This window comes from Oncorhynchus nerka, linkage group LG12 (genome assembly GCF_034236695.1).
Source record: "Oncorhynchus nerka isolate Pitt River linkage group LG12, Oner_Uvic_2.0, whole genome shotgun sequence".
NCBI classification, from domain to species: domain Eukaryota; kingdom Metazoa; phylum Chordata; class Actinopteri; order Salmoniformes; family Salmonidae; genus Oncorhynchus; species Oncorhynchus nerka.
The window spans coordinates 27,574,666-27,598,328 of NC_088407.1; the positions used below are offsets into that span (position 1 = coordinate 27,574,666).

Sequence of the window (23,663 nt, forward strand, 5' to 3'; positions counted from 1 at the left end):
GGTTCCCCAGATCACAATAACACATCAAAGAGTACCGTCTTCATTTCTTTCAAATGTCTTATCCTCCCTAAGATCCTGTTACTCTTGGCTTTGACTGCAGGACAAGGAAATCACCATGAAAAGAGTTACTGGGTCACCTGATAGGTCCTGGGCTTTGTCTGGAGGATTAGCGTGGGGACAAAGGCTGACGTCACGTTTACGACCAGATACACCCCGGAGAGTGTCAGTAAGAGGGAGGTGCTGGGATTTCTGGGAAGGGTAAAGCCAGTAGAGTGAGTAGGCAGCGGCAACAGAGACAATAGTATGTTGTTGTGTTTTCATAACAGACTGTTGCACAATACGTTTGCAACTATCAGCTTGTTTGATATCAATGTTTCTATTGTGCTTACAGTAATCAAGGGCATATCAAATGAGATGGAATTCAAAGGGTATCTGAGCCGGTGTGAGTCACGAGAGTAGACAACAGTGAGACCTATGGCTCATCTTAAGTGACTGATATGGGTTTATCTATGGGCTAGACAGATATTAGCAGATCGGCTATAGGACATCATAGGACGTTGACAGCTCAAGTCATGGCTCACTCCTGTTCTGTTCAGTTACAAAGTAGTCTGATGTCATCAAGAAACAGAGGGGGGAATTTACTTAGGGATCTGGAATTTTATTTAAAGATTCTTACTCGTATCTTCGCCTCTCTCCTCCCCCGATAAGGCAGTTCTGTTGTTTATAAGACACAGACAGACAGGAGCCAGTTCGGCACAGATTAATATCAAAATCACGATTTCAAAAGAGAGGAAACCTTCTTGATGCAAGCACTTTTGTCTTACATTCATGGTTCTGTTATATCTGGGAAATGTGGGTGATAGCCCACTATACAGATTAACTTGCTTCATACCTGGAAACTGTGGGTGAATATCAGACAGACACTGGCCAAACTGTAGCAGAATGGCCCACTAACTCTCCTCCATATACAGTAAAAAATGATGTGTGGGTGGAGAGTGGGAGGGTTAGCACGTGGACGCCGCGTCACTATTTCCAAAATATTAGTCATAGGTTACTATTTTTTTGGGCACTCTGTCAAGTGAAAGTCCCTCCCACACTAAGAAATATAAATATAGCCTAATAGCCAATTAATTCAGACAGTTCATTCTCGTTGAACGAAACAGCACCCAAAGAGAAAGAAAAATGTGTTCAGATCTTGAGTGCGGAATTTGTTACCGAAGCTACAACACCGGCCGTCGGTGTCCTCGTGAGTTACAGTGTAAACACAGCTTTTGTGAGCGCTGTCTGGTGACTCTTTCCCAATCCTCGGTATGTGAAGTGGAATCCACGAAGGAATGTTCGCCGCAGGACAAGACAATTGTTTGCCCACTCTGCCGATACCCGACCTCTGTATCGGGAAAAGTGAGGGCAGCGCTTCGGGTAGACGAAAGTGTTCTAGAGCGCATGGTGGTATCTGGCGTTCTCGGGGAAAGCATGACAGACGACGAGGGGGATAGTGAGGGGAAGGAGGATGACAATGAGACTCCCCATGAGAACTCAGACGAGGAAAGGGGTTCCAGAGGTGGAAGGTTCCGCCGTTCGCTGAGGCGCGTCTGGGGCAAATTCACTGGGAATCATTCCCAAAGGAGAGCGCGTAAGTAGTCCTATTATATTGCAATACTCTAGTTTTCACGAAAAAACATTACTTAATATTCCGGTAGTTTTTCATAGGCTACTTTGATGGTATTGTCCTTAACAATTGACCTGCGGACCAAAATAGGCTATTGTAGCCTGCCCAAAGAAGGACATTTATTGTGTTCTCTTACATATTTTATTTTTCCCCTACAGATTGTATGACTGATGAGGACCTACGAGACCTCTTCATGATGTCATGCTATACCATTTGATGCGGACTTCATTGATTGGAAAGTCATCAGGGCTGCGTTCAGTACGTTTTTACGTTCTGTCACGTTCAGTTGAACGGATCCGGTGCTGTACTGAACGACCAGTTGAAAAACCGGGTGGTAGAAAGCTGTCGGCATGGCCACTGCCCTTTAAATATGTCACACATTGCTTCAAGCCACACCTCGCCACACCCACCAACGGGAGCCACCCTACCTCAGTCTGTTCAATAACGTTTTGGGGGAAACGTGTCAATCGGTACAAACCGTTCCGTAACTTAGCAAACGTTCGAGCGAACTGAACGCACCTCAGTGGCACCTGATTGATCAGAGAGGGGGCGTTGCCGTCCACGAGCCTACACTACAGTAACCCATTTAGACTGTAGAAGACTGGCGGGTCCAGTTGGAAGTTGGAGCAAGCAGTAATATGTATTCCATATAATAGCCAACTAGGCCTCTGTGTCCATTTCTTCACACATGCATGTAATAATTGGTGGTGACCAAACACATAATGGTAACAGAATTGTAAATACTATAGGCTGTTCTTTGAAGCCATTGGGCTACTGAATGAAATAGTTTTATCTAAAATTGTATTTTTTTGTGCTTTGAAGTAGCCTATGGCTTTCCATTTCCAACTATTAGAATGTGTTGAATTTTGTTGGTGCTCAGTTCAAGAAAAAACTACTTGAATGTAGTGTATTTATTAAATTCACGTTTATTGATTGTGTGTGATATTTTGCACCTTTGTTTTGTTGTAATAAAACATGTTATTGTTTTTTAAAATTTCTTCTCTCGCCGGGATAAATGGCTTGCAGTAGTAACTGATGCTTGCTTTTTCGCTGAAGAATAAGTTAATAAATAATACTGTTCTGAACTTCTGCTTGGTTTACCATTATTTAGAATATAAGACGGCGTATGCTCATGTCATATAGACCTATCCAACAAGTGAGACCAGGGGCCTGTTGCACAAAAGTAGAATTAAGACATCCGGGATAAATGACTCAGCTGAGCTCAATGAAGCCAAAACATGTGCGTCCAGGCTTAATTGGTTGCACAAAGACCAAGCCAGGATGAGCAGACACGGATTCATTAAACCAGGTGAAACCAATCCTGGATAGGTGCGCGCTCACGGCTCACTCAAATAGACCCCGCCACAGATCACAGATTAACTGATTTACCATGGCAACTAGAGCCGCGTACTTTTCCCCGTCGGAAGCACAAATCCTCATGGAGGCATACGAGGAGGTAAAAGATATAATTAAGAAGAAAGGCAACACCGCCACAGTGATAAAGCAAAGAGAAAAAGCGTGGCAAAGTATTGCAGACCGCCTGAATGCGTAAGTAGTGCATAATTACACACTCACCACTCCGCTGAAACATCACAATTACAATTCAAATATTTAATTCACATCTCCAAAAATGCAGTTGTACTGTAATTATGAAACGGTTAAATTTTTAATTGAAATGCACTGCAGATATGAGTGAAATTGTGTAAAGTAACTCCATCACACTGTATAAAGCTATGATAAATTTTTTGATATTTTTACTGAAAACAAGACAAAAATACCAAGTAATTTTTTGCAGTGTGACTCCATTAAATGTGTGTGTGTGTGTGTGTGTGTAGATTAAACATGAACGGGCCAAAACGGACATGGCAGCAGGTCAAAATCAAATACAAGAACATTCTGCAGAATGGTATGGTCCCTGACTAATATTTAACAAAGCACAAGCATATATTGTACCCAGAAGGTGCCTGCTCACACATTGTCTGTACTGTTTTAGCAGTGAAAAAGAATACCCACAGACAAGGCACGGGTGGTGGGTCACCAAAGGCTGACCTTACCCCAGCAGAGGACATGGCCTTGGAGCTAAATAAAGGCAGGCCCGTCTTAGAGGGGATCCCTGGGGGGAAAGAGACGAGCATAGGTTCCTCCCAAGATGCCACCCGCTTCATTCAAGGTATGTCCTTCCATCTCTACATGGGATACAACCACATTCATATTGAATCAATTTGGACTGTCTGACTTTGGTTTACCTATTGCCTGGCAGCACTGTGTTCCTGTTAGAGCCACCAGCACAAGCACCAGACGATGCTGATCCAGTGAGTACTCCATCAAAGGCATACTGTAGGCCTGGCATGTCTTGTCTACTAGCTTCAATATGAATCCGATTAAATGTGATAGGGTGAATGCCCCAGTGCAGCAGCAACAGCACATGATGGAGACGATGATGAGGAGGAGACCATCTCTCTGGATTCCAGAAGGCATGAGGTATCATGTTAAGACTGTGAAAGTACTATTTACTCTACAATGGTGAGGAGTCCTCATCAAAATCAAAAAATCTCATTTCTTTTACAGGACCCAGATGCTATACAGTGGGAAAACCAGCCTGGCAACATAGTGCGTATTAATAAAAGGACACCACATCCTGCCAAATTCCAGCTGCGCTAATTGTATTGTGTTCACAGAGCTCACAAGCTATCAGAAAGTTGTATGGCAACCACCTCCGGCGCCAAATAGAACTGGCAGACATAGACATTCAGTACAAGAAGAAAAAGATGGAAAATCTTGCACTGGAGTCCGAAATAAAAAAGAGGACAATTAGGAAACTGGACCTTGAAATAAAAAAACTTGAGAGGGAGGTGAGATATGCCTTCAATGTACACTGTATGCTAACTGTAACACAAATGTATTAATCATTATTTTTATTTCCTCCCCCAGCTCCAAGAAGATGACACAGCTCAAAATAAAAATTAGGTATATTCTCGTAAAGTCAAGTGAGCCATGACATATGAGCTCTTATTGTGAGCACACAGGACGGTGGCATCTTTCTAAGTTTTTTTTTATTTTCCCAGCAATCAGTACAACCAAGTCATCGTTATAAGGCATCGCCCTCTTTTGCCCACCCCCCCAGCACCAGGTGTGGCCACTAGCCTATATGAAGGCCCAAAATTGTGTGTTCCTTTCTGCTCTGACAATGGCATGCCCATTCGTGCGAGATGTGGTGGATGAAGAAGCACTTGTGCTGAGGAGAGCCTTCAGGCGAGAAAGGGTCTTTCAGGGACCGGTTGGACCCACTGGCCTTCCCTGATGACCATCTATATGAAAGATACAGGCTTTCTGCAGATGGCATCAGGTATCTATGCAGACTACTGGGTCCCAGGATTAAGCACCGCACTGCACGGAGCCATGCACTGAGTGTGGAGCAAATGGTTTGTGTGGCCTTGCGCTTTTTTGCTAGTGGAGCCTTCCTGTACTCAGTGGGGGATGCAGAACAGCTGAACAAGGCCACAATTTGCCGCACAATAAGGAGTGTGTGTCTGGCTATCAAAGCATTAGCAGATGTCTTCATCTCCTTCCCGGGCCACAGAAGACTCTGTGACATCAAAGAGGAGTTCTATAGGATTGCAGGTAAGAGGATCTACAAATTACAGGACAACTGTTAACACATAGTAGGATACTCATTACTTTGTGTGACAGGTTTCCCCAATGTCATTGGTGCAGTGGACTGCACACACATAAGGATAAAAGCCCCCTCAGGTGCCCATGAGGCCGATTTTTGTGAATAGGAAATCCTTTCACAGCATTAATGTTCAGGTGAACATAACTTTTTGATATTGTCCATTGACGAACACTCTGCATTGCCAGTGATGTGCATTGATTGGTGTAATATTCCTCATCTTATGATTTCAGATGGTCTGCAATGCTGACTGTGTGATCAGCAATGTTGTGGCAAAATGGCCTGGCTCAGTCCATGACTCCAGAATCTTTCGGGCCTCTGAAATCTATCAGTGCCTATCACAAGGTAAGCCACACAACCCCTATTTATAACCATCATGGCTGTGTCAAGAATATCACTGTGTTTATGAGGTAGTAATGATGAGATTTTGTGTTGACAGGTGAATTCTCTGGTGTGTTGCTGGGAGACAGGGGGTATGGCTGCCAGCCTTTTCTCCTGACACCTTTCACAGACCCCCAGGAAGCACAGCAGGCCTACAACCATGCCCATGCCAGGACCAGGGCCAGAGTTGAAATGACCTTTGGCCTCCTGAAGGCACGCTTTCACTGCCTTCACAAATTAAGGGTCAGCCCTGTTAGGGCATGTGATATTACTGTGGCTTGTGCTGTCCTCCACAATGTGGCCTGCCTGAGGAAGGAGAGGGCCCCCAGAGTGCCACCAGCCATGGACTGGGACAATCCGGCAATCTTCCCTGATGACGACAGTGGTCGGCTGCTGAGGGACCAATATGTGTTGAATTATTTTAGTTAGTATGTGTGCTTTCAATTTTGGTTAAATATGTCCTGCGGTGGCAGAGGAATTTGGGTTTTTTTGGGTTCGTTTTTGACGAATTTGGCCTCTTATGATGTTTGTGCGGTATACTGTGTGTAATACAAGGCTGCAGGAGGCTACTGCATCCATTCATTTGTCTGTTCAGTTGATGTGTATGGATTTGTCCTGCATTTATTTTAGTGTGCAGACATGCAGGGTGTGTTATATACAGACCTTTGAATGTGTATGTATCATTTTGTATAATATGCTTGGATTCTGTGCTTTCCATCTTGTAGAGTCACTGTGACTTCAGTTTCGAAAGGAGCTGATGGTTTACCTGCTTTGTTTTGTCCTTATTCAATAAAGGAACATAATGTTACACATTGTGTTTTTATATTCATATGGAATGTGTATTTGTTTATATGACAGAGTACTAGGGCCACACTGAAGAAAAAGGATAAAGTCATAAATTTATGAGGCTGGTTCTTTCTGCAGAAAAGCTACATATTGTTTTTACAGTTTTGATACTTATGACAATGTGATACTTAATATTCTGGCACATCAGCATGTCTTTGTTTATGAAACCATACTGAAGTACAATTTCACGAAATGCCCCACATCTGTCATTTTAACAACTGTCCTCCTTTAAAACAACTGGTTACAATATTATGACTTGTGTTTTTTTTCCCCTCTGTGGCCCTAATATTCTATCATTTTATATATAGCCTTATAGTCTATGGGAAACTGTAAATTATCTAATGATAGCAACATCATCTAAAAATCATTTTTTATCCAAAATCATTGAAATTAATGATCACAAACGTTTAAATAATAACAGTGGGTCTAGTTATATGTGATAACAATGTATAGTGAGCAGTGAAATAACTATTGGTTTCCATTTGTGGTGACTGCTGACTGACATTAGGGATGAGATTAAATAGATCCTGAAATTTAGCCTGGTCTGGAGCAGGCTAGCTCCACAGAATAAATATCCATGGTAATTTATACCATAACATATCCTCCTGCCCCCTATCCATCTTTAGTGCAACCGGATTATGGATCAATTGAGCCAGGATCACCAAGATATCCTGGCTTAATCCCTTATCCTAGTTTTGTGCAACAGGCCCCAGGTGTCATGTTCCCCCAAAATTCTGGAGGATGCAATCAACATAATTGGTTGCACCTGTGTTCACATGGGCCTGGCGTGTGTTCAGTGAGGTGAAACGTTCAGAACATTTCAGGACGTAACAGCGCTAACGCGATTCCCTGGCCTATTATATACAGACAAGAATATGTTTTAATCTACACAATACATCCCTATTGAAAAATACTGTAATGTTGCACTCTTCTGAACGGGTCCTGAATTAGATGCACCTGTTGAGATAGCAACAGGCACATCTAATATGCTAATCAAGGGGATCTCTGACCACAGTGTGCTATTTAACAACTAGAGGAGCAAGAGGTTTATCAAACAAGGCTTTTTTTTTTAATTGATCTTTTTACCTTGGACTCTTTTTCAGTTACAATCTACCACAATCTGATTGTGCTGTCGTGTGTCATATGTTGGTTGCTGGCCAGCAATAATGTCATTTACTTTAAGACTTAATTCGAGGTATGTTCTTTTCTTAATCAAGTAACTTCAGACTATTGCCTAATACTTTGTGTACTATGATAACAATGAGAAATTGACTTGTCTTTCAGTAATGAATTCAAACGTTCTTTTTTGTCCTACAGACTTCTGTTCCTGTGTCTGGTATTCGCTACTGTGGAAGTCAGTTCATGTTTATCAAGGGGTAAGAGTAATAAGCATGATAACGTTTCTATTTTTAACTTGTTACACAGAAAGTGAATGTTCTTTTCGGGTCATATCTATGTCCGTGAAGTTTTTGTTTGTCATAGACTTCAATACGTGAGTTGGGTGAATTGTTAACAATATCCAGCTGCCCAGGGTTATTGCTCAGAATCTATCCTTACATAACCTGTGTGCTTGACCTCATATCTTGTGATGTGAAATTGTTTTGAGGAGATATGATTTAGACTGTTTGGAAACCACATGCTCCGTGAACTTCCATAGCTGCTGTTACTTTATTAGTAAGCATACATATTAAATGTAAGGACAAGCCAACTTCTAAATATTATATTTAGGGCTCAGCATTTTTTTCTTCTCTCAGTCCAAATAATCTGACTAGGAAACTGCACTACCAACATGTCCATTTTTATCAAATTCAGTGATGCAATTGATGTGAGGTTGTAGTTCACTTCCCAACAATTTTACTGAGTTACAGTTCATATAAGGAAATCTGTCAAATTCACTAGGCCTTAGTCTGTATTTCACATGACTGGGAATACAGGTACCTTTTTTAAAAAGGTAGGGGCATGGCTCAGAAAACCAGTCAGTATCTGGTGTGACCACCATTTGCTTCATGCAGCACAACAGCTCCTTCACATAGTTGCTCAGGCTGATTGAAGAGTGGGACAACATTCCACAATGGCTGTGTGATGTTGCTGGGTATTGTCAGGAACTGGAACACGCTGTTGTACATGTCAAACCAGAGCATCCCAAACATGCTCAATGGGTGACATGTCTGAATATACAGGCCATGGAAGAACTGGGACATTTTGTGTACAGATCCTTGTGACATGGGGCTGTGCATTATCATGCTGAAACATGTTGATGGTGGGGGATCAATGGTATGACAATGGGCCTCAGGATCTCATGGTATCTCTGTGCATTCACATGGGGCACTCTGTTCACATTGATAAACTGCTTGCCCACACAACGCCATACACGCTATCTGCCCAGTACAGTTGAAACCGGCATTCATCCGTGAAGAGCACGGGGAGGGGGGGGTTGTGCAAACCCAGTTTCATCAGCTGTCTGTGTGGCTGGTCTCTGATGACCATGCAGGTGAAGAAGCTGGATGTGGAGGCCTAGGCTGGTATGGTTACGTGGTCTGTGGTTGTTATGCTGGTTGTACATACTGTCAAATTCTCTAAAACGACGGCGGTGGCTTATGGTAGAGAAATTAACATTCCTTCCTCTGGTAACTGTTTTGGTGGACAATCCTGCAGTCCGCATGCCAATTGCACTCACCCTAGAAACACAAGGCCACTCTAAAATGTGCAGTTCTGTCACATCAACACAATGCCACATGTCTTATTGTCCCCAGCACAAGGTGCACCTGTATAATGATCATGCTGTTTAATCAGCTTCTTGATATGCCACACCTGTCCGGTGGATGGATTATCTTGGCAAAGGACAAATGCTATTTTACAGGAATGAGAACAAATTTGAGAAATAAGTTGTTTTTGACACTTCTGGGATCTGTTATTTCAGGACATGGGGATACCACTTTACATGTTACATCTTATATTTTTGTTCAGTGTATTTAGACATGACATTCATTAATAATACTGAATTGCACTCTTATTTCCCTGTAGGCAGGCGAGCAGTACACGAACAGAGAAGTTCTCTCGGTACACAGGGCCCAAGAAAATGGAGGACTTTCAACAACCCTTACACATTTAGCCAGAGCCATAGCCTTGGCCCAAGCCAACCGGTCCCCAGTAGTGTCCAACCTGACCAGGCTCAGATTGTCTTCAGCCTGAGACCGGGAGTCCAGACTGGGAGAGAAGGTTCCCCTGATGGTGAGGAGTCTCTGCCTTCCAGCAGTCAATCTAACAGATTTTCAAGCAGCTCAGTGCCCAGTAAGACTGTCCATTTTCGTACCTACCCTTCTAGTGGCCTAGTTAGCCCACTTGTCCCCAGAACCTGGGGTGCCTCTGGTACTTTTCATTCAGTCTCAAACCCTATGACCCAAAGAAGCCATGTTACCACCAGTAGTTCGCAATCTGCCAGGAACACATTTGGCTCTCCTGTTGTTGACGACAACCCCATCCCAGCCCAACAGGCTGAAAACCCTGTGAGCAAGAATGAGAGATCCAAATACAGGACGTTTCTGTCTTCCTACCTCTTCAGGGAATCCCAATCCACTTCCAGCACCTCTGAAACCACTCACAAGGGCCCTAGTGAAGGAGTGAAGACCATTAGCAGACTTGGTGCTGCCTCTGCTACCCAAAGTGAAGGAAACTCCAGTGTTCATGGGTCTGGAAGATCCACACATGTCCAAAGGGGTTATGGCTACATAGGCTCTCAGTTGTACCCTACAGCCATTAAGTCTGCCAATGGACAACAAGTGCACCCACCAACCCTGAGCCAATCCGGTTCTTCTAAAGTAGATGCTACCAGTGAAGCCCAACATGCTTCTAGTATCAACAAACCCTTCCATCACAGTGCTAACTTTGCTCAAAGTGGAGGTAGCCCTAGTAGCTATTTCCTGGGTGAAATGGCTGATACTCAGGCTAAAAGTGCTTTCAGCAGAATTCAACCTCTTATTAGATTTGGCTCTTTCTGGAACACAATGGCCCCCACTGCAACTCAACCCACCCAAAGTCCCTCTGAGCCTGCAGAGAGAGAAACTGCCCCTGACCAGTCTTTGAAAACCAGGAGTGGCTATGTCCTTTGGAAGAAACCTGGGCTAAGCAGCTCATCCAGTGGTCAGTACGGGTTAGCCACCGGTGGTTACAAACCTGGAAAATCCACAAATGTCAATACACTCGGAGGGTTCCAATACCAAGATCCCAAAAAAACATTGGCTCCCATCGTGAGTGACGATGACATACCCTCTGTTGCTATCAGAACTTCAGTCAACACAAACACTGCAAAGAGTCAGGGTACTGGCTGGAGAAATAGTCATGGTATACCTAGGGGCATGATAATGAGTTCTGTCAGTGGGTATCCAGATGTATACAGAAAGTATAGCTTTGCCCCTAGAATTCGAGTAGCTTCCACTACAACTTCCTCTGCCCAAAGCGATACTCTAGCCCCAATGACATTCAAATCAGGTCCACGAGAAGTCCAACTTGCGTCCATAGAAGACGACCTAGACTCTAACCGCCTGCATGCCTCCAGCAATGTCCAGTCTTCAGAAGTGCAGACTACTACCACTGACATGTCTGGCTCTACCACGAGATCCGGTAGGCCTTGGTTTCTTAGATCTAGCGAGGATAACGAGGCTAAAATCGGCCATGTTTTCAAGGGATCCCAAACAACCCTACTACAATCTCCCCAGAGTGAGAGTCTAAAACATGTTCAGCCAACTTTTAGTCTGCCCGGCAACAATGTTTTCCATGACCGTTTGACTGCAGGAGAGGCTAAACCTGGTCCAACAAGCTCGGCCCCTCTCAAGCCTAAAGCTAGATTCAACGTGTTTGGGTCTGTAATTTACAGACTGCCCAAAGTTTCCAGATCCAAACAGAATGAATGTGTTCTGGGCATAAAGATCCCAGGTGAAACTAGGCCCTCGGGCAGCAATGTATCTGCCCCTGCTGAAATCCAGCCCACCTCCATTACTTTAACAGCCAGTCGGAGCCAAAATGTCCTCCGTAAAGAAACTTCTCAAAGCAGTGACTCATTTCACAAAACTGTGAATCATTCTAGTTATGAAGAACCCAAGTCTCACCCACGTGACTCGGATAGAAATGAAATGACACGCAATCCTTTTAGGTTCATATCTGGTAAACTCTCAGAAAGCCAGAATAGCTATGCTTTCATGGGCTTCCAAAAACCTATAAGCAAAGCAGGATCAACCCAAGACAAGGATGCTGGTCTCTGTGCACAAACAGTGCCTCCCATCAACAAAGCGCATCCACCCCCAGTTGTGCCCACCTCTGCCCCCAGTGTCCACCCAAGCCCTCCCAGAATCCAAGTTCAACCAGGCCTAAGCATCACTGAACTCACAGAGAGTCGCAAACCCACCAGCAGCGTTGTAAAGGGCAGACGTATGAAGGTGAATCGCGTGCAGAGCCAACATAGTATTTCACCTTCGAACGACACCGCCTCCCAACCAGCCAAGCCCCAAACTATGAGGTTCAAGGCTATCCCATTTGCTGATATCCTAGGAAGTGCCTCTTTCAGTGGAATCCAACCCAGGGGAAGCTCCAGACACAGTGTTCAGTCAACATCCAATACCCCAGCATCAGGTGAAGATGGTGGCGCACTGGACAAAGACCAACCAACACCGAGGGTTGGGGTCACCCCAAGGTGAAGGAGGGGACCCCGAGGCCTTGCCATTCCCCAGTGCTGCTGCCTCGAGTGGAGAGGGGGATGTGGGTAGTGTCATAGGGGCTGTTCAAAGTGGTAGGGGACTTTAGTAGTTTGGGAGCCATGAGGAAAGAACTTAACTAATTGAGGGTGTCTGCAGGTAATCTTTCCTTGACGTCAGTCCGGTTTGAATTCATGAACAACGTGACCTGACCCCATAGCCCTGCTCTCAAGTATTTATTCAGAACATGGTTGTGCTTGTAAATGTGATAATTTATAATAAATATTCATACTTAAAAAAATGTGTTCTCTTTTAATGCAGACTTGCCATTGGGTTGAAACCTAACAATTCAGTGTAGACCAACAGGATTGCAGCATGGTTAAACGTTTGTACAGGTGACACCATAAGTGTTAATGTTATATGTGATGTTAGACTTTCTCTTTGGGAAGAATGTACTTTATGTTGACTCAACCATATTCCCCAATAGCTTTTTAGTCTCGATTGTCCATTTTATCTGGTTAGCCACATCTGACACTGGTTTAGCGGCTTATAAATATAGGATGTATTAACCAGCAATTACCCACTTCGAGTGCTGACATCTCAAGGACAAAATACAGTAAATTAAGTAGTGATTTTTATTTTATTTTTTACATCTCACCCCAAGAAGCCCATTCTAATCTAAAACTAGTGCACTACATAGGGGAGAAGGGTACCATTTAGGATGCACTCATGGTCCACTGTACATAACATTAGGGTTGTTTGGAAAAAAAATATTTAGATTTTGTCATGGGGAGTATTAGTTAGGGGAAATTGGAATTTTGTTGTTAAAATGATAGTTTACCCATCTGAGTCCCTTTTAGCCAGAGGACCTACACAATCTACGGACATACTTTCTCTCCAGTCTCTGCTTGAGGGTTTGGCATAATGGTCCCTTGACAAAACCACATGGGAAAACGTTTGCTTTTTAATGATGACTGTTCTTTTGGATGATGCCAAAAGTCTCGTTTTACAATGTCTATCACAAAGTCTGTAAATGTGTTTTATGTTCACTTGACCTTGCTGCTAGAGGAAGGGGAGAACGAAACAATAGTTGGAAAGGTTGAAATACATCTGTCATAAGAACATGAACAATGATTAATGTCAAGAGCCAATCCCCCCCGAGTTCTAGGTCACATACATATTCAGTAAACCTGATACCCAGATTGTAATCAGTGACGTTCTTGACATGCATACAGTGGAGTAATAGCTGTCTAGACTTGTTGGACTCAATGATTTGAAGTGCACTTACTGCAAGTACCTAGTTAGCTCACTAGGTGGCGTGTGACACTATTAAAAACCAAAGGCATATTTTTTCCAGTTCCCCTTGGTTTCCCCAGTGTAAGAAGTGTGATGTTAGTGCTTACTTACTACAGGAATCTGTAGAAGTAGAGAAAGGGAACTCAAATATGAAACTATAAAACACATTCACTGTACATAACACTTCATGGATACCAAACATTATTGTTGGATTAGTCATAGTGCTACTTAGTTTCTTATTTTCTTATATCTTGTGTTTTTGTTCCAACTTATTTTTAGTATTACATTGTTATAGATTACTGTATTATTGGGGTTAGAGCTAGCAAAAAAAGGCATTTCACTGTACTTGTGGATGTGACACTAACTTTGAAACTACATTGAACAAAAATATAAATGCAATGTGAAGTGCTGGTCCCAGCTGAAATAAAATATCTCTGAAATGTACCATATGTACAAAAAGCTTATTTCTCTCAATGTGTGCACAAATTTGTTTACATCCCTGTTGGTGCGCATTCGACCCTTTGTCAAGATAGTCCATCCACCTGACAGGTGTGGCATATCATGAAGCTTACAGCGTGATCATTAGTTAGCCCACTAGGCAAAATAACATTTTGATTCAGAGCAATAAAGAAATTGAATAATTTATCTGAGCAAACAAGAAACCTTTCAATATATAAATTCAAACAATACTTTAGGAGAAATTGGAAGATTGTGCAGGACTATGGAAGTTGAAGGAAGCAATCTATCTTTTCAGACTTAAGAGTATTTATCTGGTCAATATATCAGTGTATTATGTAAAAAAGTGATTGTATTATAAATTGTATTTGAATGTTTAAGGACTCTTGGAAGATTAGTCCAAATGAGCACCTTGTGCTGGGGAAAATAAAAGGCCACTCTAAAATGAGCAATTTTGCCACAACACAATGCCACGGATGTGCTCAGGTGTATTTCTGTCTGTAATAAACCTCTTTTGTAGGGAAAAACTCATTCTGATTAGCTGGGTCTGGCTCCCCAGTGGGTGGTGGTCCCACCCACCCTGCTCAGTCGTGAAATCCATAAATTAGGGCCTAATTCATTTATTTCAATTGACTGTTTTCCTTATATGAACTGTAACATTTATAGTTTTGTTCAGTATAGTTTAGTGGCTTTTTACTGGGGATTTTCTACAGTCTGAATTAGAGATACATTTCACAAATACAGGATGTTGTTGCTTTGGTCCAGCCGCTAGTGATTTAACACGGTTCCATGTGTCCATGCTAAGCTCAAATCACAGCGCTAACAGTCTAATTTATGGAGGATGACCCTTTACCTTTTCCCAGCGTGCAAGCCTCACCAAAATACCCACTTCTTCGCTTTTCTCAACTGTCTTTCAGGACCCAGCAGTAAATGATAGCGGGGGGCCAAGGGAGAAGCTTGGGGGATCTGTCAATCAAGTTGAAATACATTGTACATTGGATTAATGCAACTACCCTACAGCCCACCCCCCCCTCCCCTGCAAAACTTGTGGTGTTCCACTTTCCCATAGAAGTCTCCATGAGAGTTCAAACCCATCAAAGCCAAGGTGTTAGACTGACGGCTCTTTCTAAGCTCTCTCTCGTAACTCTCTATCTCACTCTGTGTGTGTGTGTTTGTTTTTGCATCTCTATGTATTTGTGTGTGTGTGTGTTTTCTCTCTTTAAAACTGTCTACCCCCTGGTCCCCCTCTCTCCCACTGTGAGGGGAATTCTGTACCGTGTGTCTGTGGTTTTCAGGAAGCTTTCAAGGAAAATAAAGCATGGCGGCCTCACCGTCACCTTCCCCTCCCTCCCTCGCTACATGTGGTCATTTTATGTTTTCTAACTCTCTCTCTCTCTCTCTGAACCAAAAACGACAGAGTAACTGAGCTAACGACGTACGCAACTAAACACATAAACATTGACATCCACATTCCCATAGAGCATGATTAAGAGGTGGGGGGGGGGTATTGAAGACATTTTGGTTTGGCTAAGAACACTGTGAAAAAGTGGGAGGAAAGAGTTCACAGAAAGGGGCTGAAAATACATTTGAAAAGGCTGGGTCTGCTGTGGCCTTTGCAGATCAAATTACTTCAGATACCAGAAGCATTGGAATCGCTGAGTTTTACTATTTCCATATTAGTCTGTACTGTAGTAATTGTGCCGCAACATTTTCACAATAAATTACCTTTAACAAGTGCACAACATAGAATGTAATTGATTAAAAAAGGATAATGTGAAGGAGAGGGTGAATAACCGAAATGTACGAAACCGTACGGTTATTATCAAGTATATTATGAATCTAGAGATCAGATATTTATCAGTCTATAAAAACATGATATTTGTTCTACAGTGTATTTCTGTGCATCTGGTTCAGGGACTCCTGCTATGTCTGTGTCAAATACAGAGTGAGCTTCCTGTTTGGCCGTGCCAGAGAGGAAGTCATAAAGCAGGAAGACTTCCTGTATTCTTACCAACGTGCCGATGGGTCAGAGCACAGCTACATCATATGGGAGTTGGAGCTGATGAATGACAGATCATGGGAAATTAAATGTATTCAAATGCATCCATTCTACACTTTTATTGTGATAAAAAGCCAGTTAATATACTTTTTGATCCCACTACACAGGCTTGAAAAAGCCCCCACATACACATCCAAAAGTCATTCTGGAACATGTTAGTCTTTTTACGTTTTTTATTTTGTCAAATACAATGATGGGTTATTATGTACAATGCCCAGTATCACATCATCACTTATTTCTTTCTGTTTTCTTCTATAGACTACTCATGAGTATTACATACGGTATACATTGTAAGCACACACCTGTTGTCTGTGTGTCATGTGGACCCCAAGCCCTACAATGTCTAGTCTGTATGCATGTGTGTGGATCTGCATGCTCCTGTCCGTCACCTGAACACGCGGCTGAGACCAGTGGAGGCTGCTGAGGGGAGGACGGCGCATAATAATGGCTGGAACAGCGCGAATGGAATGGTCAAACACATGGAAACTTAAGTGTTTAATGTTTTTAGACGCTGCTTTACAGAGGGTGTGTCCTTCTACCTAGTTTTCCAACTAGAGTTCACAGCCACAGATCCACCTGTTGTCTTCTGGCCTTCGAGGAAAGCTGCTCTCTCTCTCTCTCTTTCCGTTTCTGTCACTCCCTCTCTTCCCCTCCCTCATTTCTCTTTACCTCTCGTCCCCCCTCCCTCTATCTCTCGTTTCCTCTAGGTTTATGACATGACTGTCTGTGCCCAGTGCCCATCTAAACTCGCTGTCCTCTACCACCTCTCCTTGGCGCCATCCCAGAATATTCTCTCTATCTCTCATGGGAGGGGTGTGGCACTGCCGCGGAGGCAACGGAACATGGGCATTGACTCTGCGTCTCCATGATGACCAGATGGCGGAAGTTCCCAACTCACTCGATCCCTCTCTACCTCTTTCTTTCTGATGTGGAGGCTCCAAGTGCCATATTCTCATCCCTTCTCATCCATCCATCTCAAAGGCCATTCATTCACAGCTTGGCTCTTTGAAAGACTTTACTCTACTGTCCTGTCACGTTACATCAACAATGGTCGCTGTAACGTAAGAGCAGCCCTAACAGAGGGAAGCAGTGTGTTTGTGGTTAGCGGTTAGCTAGTGCTTAGCTCCAGTACAGCTTACTTCTTCACCTTGGGCCAAGCCACCGAGCTTTCTGGCTTTTTAGCCTCTCTGTTAACGTCTGTTTAACATTGAGTGGGACATGCCCCCCCCAAGATCCACGCTCCTGTGTCTGAGGTTAGACTACAAGGTTCACATGTAAGTCTAACAAGGCTAAACATGCCCTGAGGGAAGCATAGAGGAGGCGTTAGGTGAGAGGGAACAAGAGCTAGCTTGCAAGAAAAGAGCAATAGGGTCAGGGCTACAGTGAATAGACTACAGATACAGTGTACTTACATGGTTTTCATTGGCCTTCTGGTGAAGCGGTTTCAGCCTCATATTCCCCTAATACATACTGGTGATGATATGTGCCCCTTTCTCCCATATTCCATCCTATTCATGGGCAGGGCAGAGAGAGAGTGAGAGCATCTGTTTCATGTTCATACAGATGTGTGTGTGTGTGTTGTGTTCTCATTCCTATTCATCCCAATGGGGATTTGGTGCGCATATAACCTGGGGTTGAGTTACCAAGCCATCTGGGAGAGACAGACACAGAGAATCATCACAACATAGACTTCATTAGGCAAAGAAAGAGTGAGTGGAAAGAGGGAGAGACATGAAAGATACCGACTTTTCTCGCTAATAATGCCCATTGAAACTCATTTAATTGTGAGTGAGAGAGCCTGAGAGAGAGAGAGAGTGTGTGACACACACACACGCACAGCCTTTCCCAGGCACAAACAAAGCAATTGGTCATAATTCCAATGAGATAAGTGATAAACTCTGTTGGCATCTTGCCACTACATAGTCACATCGATCTTATCACTGGGGAGAGAGATGACTAATAAAGGCTTTTTGTTTACGGTAACTAATCATTAAACAGTTTTGATTATGGTTGTTAAAGCCTTTATGAGTGTGATTGTGCGTGTTTGTGTGTCTGTCACTACAGTACAGTATAGTCCGTGCCCGTCACTTTGCCTTGTTTCCCTTTGTCTCAATCTGTCCCTCCGCACAGACATCTAGACAACTCTTCTTTTAATGAGATCATTACCTTGAATCAAAAGGATCAAAACTCCTAGATCTTTTTTGGTTGTTGTCGTTTTTTCTTCTCAAGCAACAAAAGTGAAATAGTCACATCACAGTCAAAGAGCATCAGAATTTCCCATTTAGAATTGTAGATAGGAAAAATGTGTCTAGAACCCCCCCCTGTTTTAGTCCCCCCCCCATCGTCATGGAGAACAGCAATTAAGCTTAACACCCCCTCCCCGAACCCCTGAATTCTCCCAAATAAAGTTCATTATACATGATCACCATTCATTCATTTCATTTAAAAAAGAAAGAAATCCATTTGGAAATGGCCCATTCGGCATTGAGAGAGTCAGAAACATTCATTCTTGTGTCAAAATTGACTACAAGGTGTAAATAGGATCATCAGTCTGGTCTAAAACGGAGTTTCAAACATCCATGCATCACAACGGGTAAATAAAGGTTGGGTTTTGATTTGATGATGTCACTAACATGGTTGTGAACAGCTGCAGCGATTGCTCTCTATACGCCACACATTTTTTTAAACTTGAGAAATACTGCACCAAACACCTTATTAGATGTAAAATTGCATGACTAAAACATCCTCGGCAAAACATCAAAACTAATGACAGATTTCTTGAGTTATGTTAAATGAATTCTGAGGATTTTGAGGAAGTGAAATAGGCTTCCTGTCTAGTGTCTCACAGGGGCAAACATCATTAACCAAACGCGGAATCGGTCAGGAAACCTTGTTTTTCTAATGAGCAACAGAAAAACACAGGTGTCAATCGGTATGTTCAGTAGCTCTTTAAAGTGATAGTTCACTCCAAAGTTAAAGTTTGTCATATATATTGATGCTTTCAGACCTCAACAGTGACTGGGTTCATGACCATTGTCCACTTTTGAGGCCAGAAAGCGTCAGACTTAACTTTGATTTCAGAGTGAACTCTCTGGCTTCAGTTTGGAAGATTGTGGAGTCATTATATAACAAAAGAAAACATTCCCCAAAACCTTTTGGAAACATTGACACTATTTACTGTTTGTGTTCTGATGTGTAAGTGTGTGCTCGTATCACTGCCTTGTTGCGCCTTGCAGTGAACCCTCATTAGAAACAAACCCGGCACAGTGAGGTTGGAAACCAACTACTTTCCTAATCTCACCTTTGCATTAGAAACCATTATGGCCAATTGCCCTGACCACAGATCCCAATCTGGTAGCAATAAAGCTGCTTTGTTATTCTACGAGTCCCGACAGTCATGTGACAAGAGGGAGGACGAAGTGCACGAGGCAGACACCTTGGACTGACTGTCGGAATATACATATGTGCTGGTAGTGAAACGTGGACAGAGAAATGTGGTTCTCTTTGAAGGGTGTTTTCTCTTTCTGTGATGGCTCATATTGGCAACTTATGGTAAGTATTGTTCATGAAGTAATTTTAGAAGTGCTTCCTCTCACCCCTTTCTTTCATACATGTGTCACAGAGGCAAACTAATGAGGCAAGATGTCTCTCAAACTTACAAGACATTTTTTTTGTTGCAAAATCAAACAAGAGCGGAGGCAAGGTTATAATAGCATTTAACAAACAAGAAAAAAAAAGAAAAGGTCTGAACTTGTAGCTAGCTATTTAATATATTGTCAAAGAGTCAAAACGTATTTTTGTTTTGGCACTGATAGGGCCATCCATAGATGAGGTCCTCAATGGAGTCCTCCACGGGGCCAAAACAGCCAGCACGAACCCAACACAAACACAAAGGTAGGGGCCATTGGTCAAGTCATTTCATGGGTCACTACATCCTTGAACATCATTGACACATCAATCAGGGCAGGGTACCTTAAGTTTACACAATATTGAACAGCCAATAATAGAGAAATAAGAGGAAAATAGACTGTATATATTTTGCCCTCATAGCGCTGAAGGGAAAGACAGGGACAGACATATAGACAGACAGACAGGCAGACAGATAGACATACATACAGACATACAGGCACTTTAGTGCTAATGCATAGCAGAAAGAGTATAAAGTAAGAGCCAAAGAGAGAGAGAAAGACGGCAACTGAGAAACATAAAGGAGGGTTGTGGCCCTATCTATGCCTCAGAACCGAATACTTTGCTAACTAGGCTAAAGTTAGCATGTTGCCCACAGCTAAGCGAGGCACGCCATGTTATCAAAGCCAGACGTTAGGTAAGCCAACATTAGCAAGGGCTATTGTTAGCACCTCTTTTATCCCTATGGACTAGCGTGACAAGATGTCCCAGATTTCCCGGGACAGTCCCCAATTTCCTGGGACAGTCCCCGATTTTGGTAGCTTGTTCCCTGTACCCGGAAAAGTCCCTGATTTGCCCTCAGAAAGAAAAAATAAACTTTGGAAGTTAAATTGAGGCTGATATTTAAATTATCAAATGCTGTATCCAATCAGATTTGCATGTAAAAAATGTTGTCTGTCCCTGTACCAAACTCGTTTGCTCCCGCGGCTTTGCTGCTGACCTTTTAAGGCCTTATAGCAACGTTTGAACAGTGGCACATTGTAACCACTGCATGAACAACCATGCCCATGGCCATAAAGTATTGCATGAAACAGTATAGCCTACCAAACGTGGGTGATTCTATAATTACAACACTGAACAAAAATGGAAAACCAGTCCTTATCTGGTGTGACCAACATTTGCCTCATGGAACACGACATATCTCCTTCGCATAGAGTTGATCAGGCTGTTGATTTTGGCAGGTGGAATGTTGCCCCACTCCTCTTCAATGGCTGTGTAAAGTAGTCTGGACTACACGTTTATCCAGAGCATCCCAAACATGCTCAATGGGTGTCGTGTGGTGAGTATAAAGGCCAAGAAGAACTGGGACATTTTCAGCGTCCAGGAATTGTATACAGATCCCTGAGGCCGTTCATTATCATGCTGAAAACATGAGGACATGGAGGCGGATGAATTGCACGACAACGGGCCTCGGGATCTCGTCAGGGTATCTTTGTGTACCTTATGCCTGTCAGTACCATAACCCCACCGCCAACATTGGGGCACTCTGTTCACAACATGGACATCAGCAAACCGCTCACCCACATGATGCCATACACACCGTCTGCCATCTACCTGGTACAGTTGAAACCAGAATTCATCAGCGAAGAGCACACTTTTCCAGAGTGTCAGTGACCATAGAAAGTGAACATTTGCCCATTGAAGTCGGTTACGACGCCAAACTGCAGTCAGGTCAAGGCCCTGGTGAGGACGACGAGCACGCAGATGAGATTCCCTGAGACGTTTGTGAGGAAATTGTTCTGTTGTGCAAACTCCCAGTTTCATCAGCTGCCCGGGCGGCTGGTCTCAGATGATCCCGCAGGAGACAAAGCCGGAGGTGGAGGTCCTGGGCTGGTGTGGTTACACATAGTCTGCAGTTATGAAGCTGGTTCGACAAACTACCAAATTCTCTAAAACGGCGTTGGAGGCGGCTTATGGTAGAAAAATCAACATTAAATTCTCTGGCAACAGCCCTGGTGGACATTCCCGCAGTCAGCATGCCAATTGCAATTGGGCAAAACTTGAAACATCTATGGCATTTTCTTGTGTGACAAAACTGCACATTTTAGAGTAGCCTTTTATTGTCCCCAGTACAATGTGCACCTATGTAATGATCTTGCTGTTTAGTCAGCTTCTTGATATGCCACACATGTCAGGTGGATAGATTATCTTGGCAAAGGAGAAATGCTCACTAACAGGGATGTAAACAAATCTGTGCACACAATTTTAGAGATGTATTCATCGATGTTTTATTTCACCTTTATTTAACAAGGCAAGTCAGTTAAGAACAAATTCTTATTTACAATGATGGCCTACCCCGGCCAAACCCTAACCCAAACAACGCTGGGCCAATTGTGCGCCGCCCTACGGGACTCCCAATCACGGCCGGTTGTGACACAGCCTGAAATCAAACCAGGGTCTGTAATGAGATGCAGTGCCTTAGAACGCTGCGCCACTTGGGAGCTAAAGAATAAGCTTTTTGTGTGTATGGAACATTTCTGGTGTCTTTTATTTCAGCTCATGAAATATGGGACCAACACTTTACATGTTGCGTTTTATATTTTGTTCAGTATAGACAGGCTAAGATTACGGAAATTGTGGAGTAATCTATTTCTGTGTTATAATTAATAATAATAGTATTTGAAAGAACTAGTTATGGTTAAATATAGTTCCATACAATTGTTTTTTTTAGTTGTCTTTATCGGCAACAAGTGCCAAGTGTCTCTCTGTGCATTAAATACATATTGACCAGAGCATATTGTGTAGTATGTGAGCATGTTGATATGTGATATAGAATAACTCTGCATTCTTGGATGAGAGGTGTGGGCAGAGAGAGATAGAGATATTGAAAGAGAGTGGAGAGAGAGAGAAACATCTGTCAGCTACATTGAAGCGGTGAGCATAAAGTGATTAGAAGCTATGCCGCTAACATCTCTCACAGTAACACAGTCAGGCCAGCTAATTGCTATTATTATTATCATCATCATCATCGTTATTATTCAAAATATATACCAGTACCAGTGCTCTCTTCTTTGTCCGTTACATCTGGTTGCCACAACATATTCTACTTCAAAAGGAGCACAAAAACTGAAGCTTCTTCAGTTCCTTAGTCAATGCTAAGTTCTTTGTAAAATGGCTACAATAAAAAAATGAGGCACTTTTGAAAAGATATATACTTCTATATATTTCCTTATAATACTATGTATATTCAGCCATCATTAGATGAAATCCTGCTTTTTGATTGGTTAATTGTGTTTTCATTTAGGTTGATGATCGAAAAATATCATTGGCTCCCGGTCCGCAGTCAGTCTTTATTCTTCTCTCTTATTGGCTGAGAGTCCTCCCTTCACGGACTAGAATCGGCACGCATCCCCATTGGTATCACAACCAATAAACTGAAAGCAACAAAATAAAGGTTTTCCATCCGTCTTTCCAAAATGCTTTCAGGGGCGTGACCAGTCCGACTTCTCTCTCTTCCCATTGGTTGTCACAAAAGGATGAGGAGCTTAGGGATCTCCAAGTCTCCTGTAATTTCCCCCCCATAATTCCAAGGCCATAGACATCAGCATTCTGGAAGCAGAGGAAATGGTTGGGTTAGAAGAACAGTAGACAACAGAATATGATACGAAGATAACTAAATATTATGACATTCATCTACTGACTACCACACTTTATCACCAACATTGTTTGCAAATCTACAAATAAAATATCTATGTCTGTTTATCCACAGGGGAATATTGTGTCCTCAAATGAAATATATATGGCGAAGTTCAACAGAGGGATGGAATGTGGAGTGTGAGACCGCCCGAGAGAGAGACGGAGAAAGAGAAAGAGAGAGAAATGCAGAGAGAGAAAGACAAATAAAGAGAGAGAGAGAGAGAGAGAGAGCGAAATACGGAGACAGAGAGAGAAATACGGAGAAAGAGAAAGAGA

At 42.9% G+C, this 23,663-nt stretch overlaps 2 protein-coding genes and 1 long non-coding RNA gene across 9 annotated transcripts in view; 2 read left to right on the plus strand and 1 right to left on the minus strand.

The window, feature by feature from the left end:
• The first annotated feature begins 1,089 nt into the window (after window positions 1-1,089).
• On the plus strand, window positions 1,090-6,551 carry LOC115138066 (putative nuclease HARBI1). 7 transcript variants are annotated; one of them, XR_010465324.1, is made up of 8 exons: window positions 1,090-1,633; window positions 1,828-3,217; window positions 3,505-3,575; window positions 3,663-4,521; window positions 4,601-5,290; window positions 5,360-5,476; window positions 5,573-5,684; window positions 5,779-6,551. XR_010465324.1 is itself a non-coding variant. In XM_065025453.1 (7 exons), the coding sequence occupies exons 5-7, from the start codon at window positions 5,222-5,224 to the stop codon at window positions 6,147-6,149; spliced, it is 552 nt and encodes a 183-aa protein (XP_064881525.1). In that variant the 5' UTR covers window positions 3,235-3,575; window positions 3,663-4,150; window positions 4,238-4,279; window positions 4,348-4,521; window positions 4,601-5,221; the 3' UTR covers window positions 6,150-6,551. The 7 variants fall into 7 exon arrangements, 6 of the variants coding, with proteins under 6 accessions (XP_064881524.1, XP_064881527.1, XP_064881526.1 ...); XM_065025453.1 differs by lacking the exons at window positions 1,090-1,633; window positions 1,828-3,217; window positions 5,360-5,476 and having other exon boundaries at window positions 3,235-3,575; window positions 3,663-4,150; window positions 4,238-4,279; window positions 4,348-4,521; XM_065025452.1 differs by lacking the exons at window positions 1,090-1,633; window positions 5,360-5,476 and having other exon boundaries at window positions 1,889-3,217.
• A 1,029-nt stretch (window positions 6,552-7,580) lies between these two features.
• Window positions 7,581-12,547, plus strand: LOC115138065 (uncharacterized). Its single transcript, XR_010465323.1, has 3 exons — window positions 7,581-7,761; window positions 7,884-7,942; window positions 9,591-12,547. It is a non-coding gene; the product is annotated as an uncharacterized LOC115138065 (long non-coding RNA).
• Window positions 12,548-19,715: 7,168 nt separating this feature from the next.
• Window positions 19,716-23,663, minus strand: part of LOC115138064 (insulin receptor substrate 1-B-like) — a 61,666-nt gene continuing 57,718 nt past the window's right edge. The window contains exon 4 of the mRNA XM_029674463.2: window positions 19,716-23,300. Within this exon, the coding sequence (XP_029530323.2) occupies window positions 23,293-23,300 (8 nt within the window). The 3' untranslated portion in view covers window positions 19,716-23,292. The remainder of the gene's footprint in view (window positions 23,301-23,663) is intronic.